The sequence below is a fragment of the Sparus aurata genome, chromosome 5 (assembly GCF_900880675.1).
Source record: "Sparus aurata chromosome 5, fSpaAur1.1, whole genome shotgun sequence".
Taxonomy (NCBI): domain Eukaryota; kingdom Metazoa; phylum Chordata; class Actinopteri; order Spariformes; family Sparidae; genus Sparus; species Sparus aurata.
This window is the reverse complement of record NC_044191.1, coordinates 37,193,540-37,206,208: the sequence shown is the minus strand read 5'-3', so window position 1 is coordinate 37,206,208 and position 12,669 is coordinate 37,193,540. Positions and strand designations below refer to the sequence as shown.

At 44.5% G+C, this 12,669-nt stretch overlaps 1 protein-coding gene across 1 annotated transcript in view; it reads left to right on the top strand.

Annotated features, from left to right (window-relative positions):
- grin1b (glutamate receptor, ionotropic, N-methyl D-aspartate 1b) overlaps positions 1-12,669 on the top strand; it is a 55,911-nt gene that overhangs the window by 29,163 nt on the left and 14,079 nt on the right. The window contains 9 exon segments of the mRNA XM_030417934.1: positions 1,736-1,900; positions 3,355-3,473; positions 4,220-4,332; positions 4,470-4,618; positions 7,357-7,514; positions 7,600-7,761; positions 7,893-8,002; positions 8,123-8,212; positions 8,215-8,267. Of these exon segments, the coding sequence (XP_030273794.1) occupies positions 1,736-1,900; positions 3,355-3,473; positions 4,220-4,332; positions 4,470-4,618; positions 7,357-7,514; positions 7,600-7,761; positions 7,893-8,002; positions 8,123-8,212; positions 8,215-8,267 (1,119 nt within the window).

The following is a 12,669-nucleotide window of genomic DNA, read 5'->3' as shown; positions in this document are numbered from 1 at the left end:
TCTGACCCGTTCACTGAGTCGACACCAGAACACCGCCCAGGCTTGTTGCCATGGCGACCACCGCTCCGTCCCTGACTCTAACCTTGACGAGGCCGAGAGACATTTAGTCATTACTCTCTCTCTCTCTGCTGCTCTCCTGGCAGCTCCACATAACACCACCTCTCCTGTCACCTCCTCCATCACCTCCTCCCCAATTTTTATTCCCTCCATTCTGTCTGCTTTCTAATGCTCCCTCCTCCTCCTCCTCCTCCTCCTCCTCCTCCTCATCCTCCTTCTCTTGTCTCTCTTTAAAGATTTATTTTTAGCTGAATTCTGCTTCATTTCCCCGAGTGATCAAAGATTTGTTGACATAATTAAATCACTCTGCTTCTAAAAGTGTTGCAGCGACTCGACTTCATTTCATGAAGATGATTTGAACGTCTCGACTGTTGGAGGGTTTGTTGTTGCTTTATTGTAAATCTTTTTTTGTCCTTCCTCCTTCAAACAAAAATTAAAAAAACTAAATGAATTTCGGTTAAAGCTCCAGACAGTTTCTGTCATCAGAGAAGTGACATTGAACTCATCTGATCTGACTCTTGATATCAGATTTGATGTGATTTTTTTATTGATTATTAGAATCACTGGATGACTAAAGTGGGTTCTGTTATTTAATCTTTAAATGTTGGTGGTGGTCTAAATGATTTAGCACAACATGGATTAACTGTATATATATATTTTTTTGCCAGTTTAAAGGTGTCAAATTCATTCTCAAAATTATAAGAGGGCAGCATATCACCACAGTAACAGAAACTGTTGTTTGCTAGTTAGCTCAGTTAGCTGTGCAGCTAGTAGTCAGGACTGGGAGTTAAATGTAACGGTTGAGCTTTGCAGGGCTAGCTGGTTAGCATGCTAACTATAGGAGATACGTCATGAAGTCCAACTACAATTCTTCAGTTTATCACCTGTAATAGTTTATTATAAGAATCCTGTCTGTTTTTAACTTATGAGGAGCCGTCAATAATGGAACGGTGATTGGTTGGGGTTTGGCACGAGGTATCTTTCACCATCACCGATTGGTTAGTCGCCACGCGCTAGGGGAGATAACAATGGCAGCGTCAACAACACGAGCAGAACATGCTGCTGCATGCGACTTGCCTGAAGGCCTCCCGCTGCGTAAAGCCACTTTTGACGGTTGGAGATACAAACATTACTTTGAATTTGTTGAACGTAAGGAAAATAACTTGACTGTCAGATGCACACTTTGTCCGTGTTGGAAACTTCTCTCCACCGCTGCTAACAGAGACAGCACGCACACACAAAGCTTGTTGCTAAGAAACAGTGGAGCAACATGAATGTAACGAGTAATGTAACTAATTACTTTCTTCAGGGAGTAATCATGTAATGTAAGGCATTACTATTTTTGAGAGTAATGTGTAATGTGTAATATATTACTTTTTTGAGTAACGAGCCCCAACACTCTTGTCAGGTCTTAGTTTTTCACAGTAATTACTGTAGTTTACTGATTCACTTCACCTACAGACACAATCGGCACACATTGTGTTGGAAGTAACAAAAATATAAACTGTGTTTCTTCATGAAGTCTTTTCTATCTAGCATCTGCACTGTCACAGGGTTTGTTTTCATCCTGGTTGCTCTGGTGACAAGCGAGTAACGTCTGCCTGCTCTCATCTATTGATCCTGATAGAAATGCCAGATATCAGGTGTGTGAGCTCCTGTCTCCTCCCTCCTCCTGCAGGTGAACAACAGTAACAAGAAGGAGTGGAACGGGATGATGGGGGAGCTGCTGGGAGGTCTGGCCGACATGATCGTCGCTCCCCTCACCATCAACAACGAGCGCGCTCAGTACATCGAGTTCTCCAAACCCTTCAAATACCAGGGGCTCACCATTCTCGTCAAGAAGGTCAGCAGAGTGAAGTCGTGCAGTTAGCTTGATGCTCTCATTCATTTCAGAGCCTGAAGTCCAGACGGCCTCAGAGGGAACTCACAGCAGCCGCTTGTATCAGTGATCTCATTCTTTCAGTTGGACTCAGAGCTGCTGACAGCAGTCGGTCAGAGCGTAGACCGACTGCCTTCAGGCTCAGCTCCATCTGAACCAGGACTGGTCCATACCAGCAGGTTTAAAACACACAGAGGAGAGAGTCCATCACTGTCTGAACCCATGCTGTCTACCTTCTCTAATCCATATTCTGGGAGCTGACCCAGTTCACAGCCAGTGATGGGAGCAGCTCGATAGTTTCCATCGAAGTCTGATCCAGGGTCAGATCACAGAGGACAGAATAAATTCAGTGTGACGGCAGCTGCTCTCCAGCTACACACACCAACTGTTCTGCCTCAGTGCCTGGCTCAAGGGCGACCCCGGGGGGATTTTTACCTCCAACACACAAGTCAAGTGTTGTGTGTTTTAATGCCACTTTATTGTGGAATCTCTGACCCGTGACAGCTGCAGAATGTAACAATGAACCAGACGGACCAGAACCACCAGATTCACGTAGAAGTTACAGCTCCGCTGATGAGTCTGTACATGATGGTGAATAGAATAGAATAGAATAGAATTACTTTATTGATCCCAGACTGGGAAACTATTTTGTCACAGCAACAGTGGGTCCACAAAGAAAGAAAGACAAAGAAAAACACACTGTACATAAAGCAAGAAATATACAATGTATATACACAGTGCAATCTATACTATAAACAATAATAGTCTGTATAACTATACAAGAAATAAACTATTCCAGTGAATGTGCAATAACAGAACCACAGGTAATATAAATATATGAATAGACTCAAAAGAACCTAGAATGTGCAGATTTTAACATGATGGAAACTGAGTAAGAACAGTAGAGAGACCAGAGTTCTCTGTCAGGCAGAGGTGAGAGAGGTGTTGTATAAAGTGATGGATTGTGGCAGGAAAGATTTCCTGTATCTGTTGCTACGACAGAGAAGCTGAAGCAGTCTTCCGGAGAAGGTGCTCCGCTGTCTGACCAGTGTGAGGTGGAGAGGGTGGAGAGGATTATCCATGATGGATAACAGTTTGTTCAGTGTCCTCCTCTCCACCACAGCCTCCAGAGTGTCCTGTTTGCAGCCAATCACAGAGCCAGCCTTCCTGATCAGTTTGTTGAGTCTGTTGGTGTCGCTGGCTCCGATGCTGCTTCCCCAACAAACCACAGCAAAGAAAAGTACACTGGCCACCACAGACTGATGAAAGGTGGTCAAACTGTGGCCTGTCAGGTAGTCAGTAATCCAGGAGACAATAGAAGTCTCGACAGCCATCACCTGCAGCTTCTCAGCCAGTAGCAGTGGCTGAAGATGAAGATGAGGATGATGAATGATGAGATGTGTTGTTTGTGTGTTTAGGAAATCCCTCGCAGCACTCTGGATTCGTTCATGCAGCCGTTCCAGAGCACACTGTGGCTGTTAGTCGGTCTGTCGGTCCACGTGGTGGCAGTGATGCTTTACCTATTAGACCGGTTCAGGTAACCACATGTGACATCACACAGCACCATGTACACCACCTGTCGCTACACAGCACAAAAGTTTGTCTCAATAACTTTAGTTTTGTCAGGAGTTTATGGCAGGTGGTCGTGTTTTATAAAGTGTTCCATGTTTGTGTGGTCCAGAACAGAACAAGTCCACAAATCTGTCACTGTACAGGTGACAGGTGATCCACATCAGCAGATCAGAACCAGCTCAATTCTGATGAAACACTCTCGGACAGTTTTATCAGATCATTTCATTCAGCGGCCATGAAAACAGTGAAGGTGGAATCTAATCAGCTGATTGAGGAAACATCGTCAGTGTGTCTGCAGCTCGCAACCACGTTCACAATATGACCAGATTCTAAATCTGATGTTCAGGATCTGATGATATTGTTCAGGCTCCAGGAGCTTCACGCGACCAGCTCGGCCCAAATGTTCCTCTCTTCCTGTTCACAGTCAGAGAAACACGCCTCCTGACGTGGATGTTGGCAGGTTTCTGAATCTGCACAAATATCACAACACCGACCTTTTTTAAAAAGCTGTTTGAAGATGACGGAGGGATGCTGAGTTAGTCTGAGGGTTCACAGCTGCAAGGAAACAAGAACTTTGGTGGAATATTCCTTTAATTATTCATGTAAAGAAGTCAGGAAAAGGGTCTTTTTCAGATTAAGAGCAGAACCTGGGATTAGAACTATCGGACCGGTTCTGTACATATATAATGATGTGACATGTTGTGTGTGCAGCCCGTTTGGAAGGTTTAAAGTGAACAGTGAAGAAGAAGAAGAAGACGCCCTCACCCTGTCCTCCGCCATGTGGTTCTCATGGGGAGTACTGCTGAACTCTGGGATAGGAGAAGGTGGGTGTTCCTCCGTCACACACTTCCTGTCCTCTGTCAGACACTTCCTGTCTACAGTCTTGCTGACTCTGCTAACACTTCTCGTCTCTCTCTCTCTGACCTGTCTGTCTCTCTCTGACCTGTCTGTCTGTCTGCAGGAGCTCCCAGGAGTTTCTCAGCGAGGATTCTGGGTATGGTGTGGGCAGGTTTTGCTATGATCATCGTAGCTTCGTATACTGCCAACCTGGCAGCCTTCCTTGTGTTGGACCGGCCTGAGGAGCGCATCACTGGCATCAACGACCCCAGGGTGAGACACGGTGGTTAGCTGAGAGCAGTGAGACAGGCAGGTGATGGAGCTACAGGAGGAAACTCAGCGCTGATGGTCATCTTCCTGTCATTCTGTTCACTGTATCAGAATCAGAATCAGAAATCCTTTAGTGTCCTGCAGACGGGGAAATGAATAGCAAAAATAAACTAGAACTGCAAGCAGTTATGAACGGGGGCCAAGCCCCCCGCACGACTCGGACCCCGCACACCGCGGAGCCCACCGAAGTTTGCCACAAAGGATGCCAGGCTGGAGGCAAAAGTGAAGACACGGGCCAATGTCTATTCGCTGGAATGGGAAGTGCACTGGAAGTGCAAAAGGCTGAATGTGTGCCTATTTGGGTTTATTTAATAAGCCACGCCCACATTGACAGTCATGACCACCTTCAAGATATGGCCTCAGGATTGGCCCTACATCATACTGACCAAATTTCGTAAAAAATCTGCATAGCTGTTCAGGAGATATAAACTTCTTATCGTTTTAGCGCCCCCTAGTGGCCAAAATCTGCCAAATTGGGCTCACCCCTTCCCAGTCTCATGGCAACCAAGGATCTAAAATTTGGTGTTAATAGCATTTAGTTTGACCGAGATATCAAACAGTTTACATTTTTATAACTAGCTACAGAAATTTGTTCTTTAATAATTTGCGCATTTTTTGACCGAGCAAAATTCTTTTGATAACTTTAGATCAGATCCAGCTGAAGAGTCTATGTGCCAAGTTTTATGCAGATCGGACAAAATCCCGAAGAGGAGTTTGAAAAAGTAGGATTTACATATGTGGCGATTCAGCGAACGAAATGTGCAGCAAAAGTGGGCGTGTCCTATGTCAGAAAACCCAGCTCTATATAGGGAACATATGGATATAAGATTTGCGAATATTTTATTGAAAATGTGGAAGTTACAGGCAAAAACGCGATTGCATCCATTATAGCGCCACCTATATTCCAATTTGCACCAAATTTGGCACAGAGCCTCTGGATGACTTCAGGAATAATTGACTTAAGTTTGATGTTAAAGCATTTAGTTTGACCGAAATATGAAACAATATGTGTTTTTTAGCTAGCAAAAAAGATTGTTTTTTTGGAGTGCCAAAATTTTTTTGATAACTTTTCATCAGACACATCTGGAGATTCTATGTGCAAAGTTTCAGGCAGATGACGCTTAAATTGTAGGAGGAGTTCGAAAAAGTAGGTTTTGCATATGTGGTGCTTTAGCGAACGAAATGTGCAGCAGAAGTGGGAGTGTCCTATGTCAGAAAACCCAGCTCTATTCAGGGAACATATGGATATATGGTTTGTAAATGTGTTATTCAAAATGTGGAAGTTACAGGCAAGAATGCAATGGCATCCATTATAGCGCCACCTAGTAGAGTACAAGTGCAATTTTTGGTATGGAAGAACTGTGTCCTATTCTATATGTACCATATAAATTTCAAAGCTCTCAGCATAATAGTTTGGCTGAAATTAATGTTTGCTGTTTATCTTGTAATAAGCCACGCCCACATTGACAGTCATGACCACCTTGAAGATATGGCCTCAGGATTGGCCCTACATCATGCTGACCAAATTTCCTAAAAATCAGTGTAGCTGTTCAAGAGATATAAACTTCCCATATTTTTAGCGCCCCCTAGTGGCCAAAATTCGCCAAATTGGGCTCATCCCTTTCCAGTCTCATGGCAACCAAGGATCTAAAGTTTGGTGTTAATAACATTTAGTTTGACCGAGATATCAAACAGCTTGTGTTTTTATAGCTAGTTACCGAAATTTGTTCGTGAATAATTTGCGCATTTTTTGACCGAGCAAAATTCTTTTGATAACTTTAGATCAGATCGAGCTGAAGAGTGTACGTGCCAAGTTTCACGCAGATCGGACAAAATCCCGAAGAGGAGTTAAAAAAAAGTAGGTTTTCCAGTTTTTGCGATTTAGCGAAAAAACGTTCTAACCGGAAGTGGGCGTGGCCAATCGCAACGTGATTCAGCTCCATTCAGGGAATCTGGGGATACAAGGTTTTTGAATGTACGACATACAGTGTGGGAGTTATAGGCAAAAACGTGTTGGCCTAGGTTATACCGCCCCCTGCAGGCGGAGATATGTAGTTTTTTGTGTCTGAGATATTCGCAGGAGTCTGGACCAACCCTCCAAATTGCACCGCCCTCCCTTGCACGGTTTAGCCTGCAGCACCACTTTTAGCCGGAGAAAAATAAAAATAAAAATCTTTACAATTACAATAGGGTTCCTCGCACCGCTGGTCCTAGGAAACGCGTATGCTTGCAACTATATAATTAATAAGGTAAATAATAGAATAGACGTATACATATAAACATATCTTTCTTCTGTGTGTTTTCTTGCTTTGTCTTTCACCCTGTTTCCTCCTGTTTCCTCCTGTTTCTTCTCCAGCCACATTTTCCTTCCACACCTGTCTTGTATTTGTTTAATAAGCCCCGCCTTGTTACCTGAGAACTTCCCCAGTCACATCTTTATTAGCTCTTCCCTGTTCCTAGTGTTTTTCCACTCATTACCTTCACCTGTGTTTGTCCCTGATCCTGCCATGTTGGTCTGAAACAGACTTTGTCCATTGTTATTCCTGCCTGCCGTCTCATGCATTCAACGTGACACTGACTCTGAATCTGAGCCAGCTACGGTGGCCCAGAGGAGACATCAATGGGACGGGGTGTGCTCATTCATTTTAGTTCATTCCTGATGAGGTGTTCTTGTTTTACAGCTGCGTAACCCATCAGATAAGTTCATCTACGCCACAGTGAAGCAGAGCTCGGTGGATATCTATTTCAGACGGCAGGTGGAGCTGAGCACCATGTACCGGCACATGGAGAAACACAACTACGAGAGCGCTGCTGAGGCCATCCAGGCCGTCAGAGACAAGTCAGCAAACACAGAGTTCATAAAGAAATGTCATGTGATGCTACACCTGCCTCCGCTGACTGCTAACACCCTCCTCCTCCCTCAGCAAGCTTCATGCCTTCATCTGGGACAGCGCCGTGTTGGAGTTTGAGGCGTCGCAGAAGTGCGATCTGGTGACGACAGGAGAGCTTTTCTTCCGCTCCGGATTCGGGATAGGAATGAGGAAAGACAGTCCGTGGAAACAGAACGTCTCTCTGGCCATTCTCAGGTAAAGACACCTTCCTGATCACCCACAGACACACGACAGGAACCAGACTGGAGCCTGCTGAGCCCGTCTGATCCCCGTCTGATGCCTGACTGGTACTCTGTGTCTCAGGATGTCTCGTTGTGTCTTCTCAGCTCTCATGAGAACGGCTTCATGGAGGATCTGGACAAGACGTGGGTTCGATACCAGGAGTGTGACTCGAGGAGCAACGCCCCCGCTACCCTCACCTTTGAGAACATGGCAGGTAGGAAACTCAACTACACACCCACCATGTCCCCCTGCTGTCAGGACGCAGTGGAGATGCTTTATATTTTCCATTTTGAGATCCCAACAAGTGTTTAGTCACCTCACCTGTCCTCTTCAGGCGTGTTCATGCTGGTTGCCGGTGGCATCGTTGCCGGGATCTTCCTCATCTTCATCGAGATCGCCTACAAACGACACAAAGATGCTCGAAGGAACAGATGCAGCTCGCCTTCGCTGCCGTGAACGTCTGGAGGAAGAACCTGCAGGTACCTGACTGTCCTCTACTCTACTGTCCTCTATTGTCCTTTACTCTACTGTCCTCTACTGTCCTCGACTCTACTGTCCTCTACTGTCCTCTACTGTCCTCTACTCTACTGTCCTTTACTATCCTCTACAGTCCTCTACTGTCCTCTACTCTACTGTCCTCTACTCTACTGTCCTTTACTATCCTCTACAGTCCTCTACTGTCCTCTACTCTACTGTCCTCTATTGTCCTTTACTGTACTGTCCTCTACTGTCCTCTACTCTACTGTCCTCTACTGTCCTCTACTCTACTGTCCTTTACTATCCTCTACTATCCTCTACTCTACTGTCCTCTACTGTCCTCTACTCTACTGTCCTTTACTATCCTCTACTGTCCTTTACTATCCTCTACTATCCTCTACTCTACTGTCCTCTACTGTCCTCTACTCTACTGTCCTTTACTATCCTCTACTGTCCTCTACTATCCTCTACTCTACTGTCCTCTACTCTACTGTCCTCTACTATCCTCTACTCTACTGTCCTCTACTATCCTCTACTCTACTGTCCTCTACTGGCCCTTACTCTACTGTCCTCTACTGTCCTCTACTCTACTGTCCTTTACTATCCTCTACTGTCCTCTACAGTCCTCTACTGTCCTCGACTCTACTGTCCTCTATAGTCCTCTACTATCCTCGACTCTACTGTCCTCTACAGTCCTCTACTGTCCTCTACTGTCCTCTACTCTACTGTCCTCTACTGTCCTCTACAGTCCTCTACTGTCCTCTACTCTACTATCCTCTACTATCCTCTACTGTCCTCTACAGTCCTCTACTGTCCTCTACTCTACTATCCTCTACTATCCTCTACTCTACTGTCCTCTACAGTCCTCTACTGTCCTCTACTGTCCTCGACTCTACTGTCCTCTACTATCCTCTACTGTCCTCTACTGTTCTCTACTGTCCTCTACTGTCCTCTACTCTACTGTCCTCTACTCTACTGTCCTCTACAGTCCTCTACTGTCCTCTACTGTCCTCGACTCTACTGTCCTCTACTGTCCTCTACTGTCCTCTACTGTCCTCGACTCTACAGTCCTCTACTGTCCTCTACTGTCCTCTACTCTACTGTCCTCTACAGTCCTCTACTGTCCTCTACAGTCCTCTACTGTCCTCGACTCTACTGTCCTCTATAGTCCTCTACTATCCTCGACTCTACTGTCCTCTACAGTCCTCTACTGTCCTCTACTGTCCTCTACTCTACTGTCCTCTACTGTCCTCTACAGTCCTCTACTGTCCTCTACTCTACTATCCTCTACTATCCTCTACTGTCCTCTACTCTACTGTCCTCTACAGTCCTCTACTGTCCTCTACTGTCCTCTACTCTACTGTCCTCTACAGTCCTCTACTGTCCTCTACTGTCCTCGACTCTACTGTCCTCTACTATCCTCTACTGTCCTCTACTGTTCTCTACTGTCCTCTACTGTCCTCTACTCTACTGTCCTCTACTCTACTGTCCTCTACAGTCCTCTACTGTCCTCTACTGTCCTCGACTCTACTGTCCTCTACTGTCCTCTACTGTCCTCTACTGTCCTCGACTCTACAGTCCTCTACTGTCCTCTACTGTCCTCTACTCTACTGTCCTCTACAGTCCTCTACTGTTCTCTACAGTCCTCTACTGTCCTCTACTGTCCTCTACTCTACTGTCCTCTACAGTCCTCTACTGTTCTCTACAGTCCTCTACTGTTCTCTACAGTCCTCTACTGTCCTCTACTGTCCTCTACTCTACTGTCCTCTACAGTCCTCTACTGTCCTCTACAGTCCTCTACTGTTCTCTACTGTTCTCTACTGTTCTCTACTGTCCTCTACTGTCCTCTACTGTTCTCTACTGTCCTCTACTGTCCTCGACTCTACTGTCCTCTACTATCCTCTATTCTACTGTTCTCTACTGTCCTCTACTGTCCTCTACTGTTCTCTACTGTCCTCTACTGTCCTCTACTGTAATGTACTGTAAGCGTGTATCCAGTGACTCTAACCTGCTCAGGTCTCTCTCTGCTGCTGTTTATTGTGTTCTGACTTTGACTTCCAGGGACAAAAGTTCTGAGTAGAGTTCTGTGACTGTATTTATACATGCTGGAGGGTATGAATGTTCTGACCCGTTGGTCATGTTGATCACCATGAAACTGTCGTCTCTGCTGTGAGGATGAAACTGTTCCTGTTGTCTGAGTTGAGTTTGTTGATGAGAGTGTTTTGATACATTTACTGAGGTACTCCGTCAGCTCAGTGCAGGTGTAGTCGTCTCCATCAGTGAGTAAACCAGCTGTTGTCAGAGGAGAATCAGGTCCAAGAACACTGTTGAAGCTAGAAAGGTGGCAGGGTCCGCCACATATAAACAAAGTAAAACAGTATTTATTTGTTGTCCTTTAAGGTCAGTTTGTTTATTCAGTCATGAAAACAAAGAAAGTTTGTTTATTTAGTTTGTTTAAAATCAGCCAATGAGGATCTTTGTCTGCTCATGACATTTCTTCAATAAAACTACAGATTGCTCCTTAAAACATGTAATTAAGAGAGTAAAGACTGTTTAATCTGTTAAATTCAAAGATCAGAGATGTCTGATGTTTCCATGGTCACAGTGATGTCACTGTTACACATGTCGTGGCACATTTATGCAGCAGAACTAAAAGCTGTAGTTATAAACAGGACAGGAAACACAATCAAACTTTATCTTCTGAGATAAATGTTTTCAGACGGCTCTGATGGAGCTCAGGATTCCACAGGAGGACAGCTGCTTTACTCCAAATTATTTTTTCAGACTTGTGTGTGGAGAACATCAGGTCCTGATCCGTCTGACCTCAGCTCCTCTACAGGACTCGACCCGGGCCCGTGTCACTGCTAGCTTCATTATTCAAGAAAAACATGAGGTCCAACAGTTACAGCTCAGAACTGCTCAGTCATCACAACGACATGTCTATAAAACAATTTCCATTATCAATCATCAGAAATCGTCTCATGTAATCGTCATGGAGGTGGTTCTGTCCGACCAACAGTCCAAAGATATTCACTTTACTGTCACATTAGACAAAGAAAAGCTGAAGAAAATGATTATTGTAATTGTTGCTGATTCATTTTTTGCTCAACTAATCAAGTCAGTCACAGAGAATCTGTCATAACGAATGACAAGAGGACAACAAACTCTTTATCTGCTAATCAGCACATCGATGTCACAATGATCACAGATCAGCAACAACACAGTAGATCTGTGATGACAAAAGTAAGTGATGTTGCACCATATGTCATATCTCAGAAATATAAAAGTATCTTCTGAAGGTAAACAAGATTAAGTAACTTTAAAAGAGGGACAACAGTTATAGATTTAATACGAAATAAAGTATTTAATTTAGTGGAGAAATAAACCAGCTCTCACAATCAAATATGAACAAACCAGCCTGAATCTGAGTGAATCACGAATCAGAGTTAAAGGATTCACACTGTCGGAAATATTTATGTTGTTGTTGTTGTGACGTCCTGCAGACACACAGCGGCCATGTTTTATTTCAGTCTGTGGTTCAGAACACGACACAGAGCGGTGCACTGAAGCATGATGGGAAAACCGACACGAGGCATTTTTCCAGACCGCATTGTGTCCACAGGGATTCATCCTCAAACCTCCTGTTCACTCCGTCTGCTGCAGACAACATGTCAGAGGACACACAGTCACTGTTCACATGTTCACATGGTCATGTGTTAACGATTCTTCAGGAAACATTAATATACAGAAACTTCATTTATTAAAAGCACTTATATCAGCGTCGGTTTCTGTGTTAGACCTGACTGTAAACGGACTTTCACAGACAGATATAAGCAAACAACATATAATACTGATAAACACATGAGTAAAACTGCAGACAGGATCCTGATGAAAGTATTTGTGAAGTCATTCAGATAGTCGTCATGTCAGTGTTTAATAATAAATATCAGCTGTGCAGGTCCTCATATATAATGTATTGATATAATGTCAGTGTACAACAGCACCGTCTGTTTGTGTGAGTGACACGCTGTGATCTCAGCTGAGCGGCATGTTCTCCTCATGAGTGCTCAAAAGTCTTTATAATTTTGTCGAGTGTATAAAATCAAAGGGATCGTTAGGCATGGAAAAGGAAGTAAAGCATTGTGGGTAAAGAGCTGAGTCTCACGTCTGGATGTGAGACAGAGTGCTGACTCAGTCTCTGAGAGTCGGGCTTCACCTGCGTGATGTCACTGAAACAGACTGAAAACGTTGTCTGTTGCCATGGAGACATGTCCCACAGTCCACAGGACGGACGCAGTGAGACAGCAGGTGACCTCCAGTCTCCTTCACAATAAGAGCATGTCATTAAAGTGATTGCTGCAGCCTCAGAGCTCATAAACCATCCAATCAAACTTTATTGTTCTC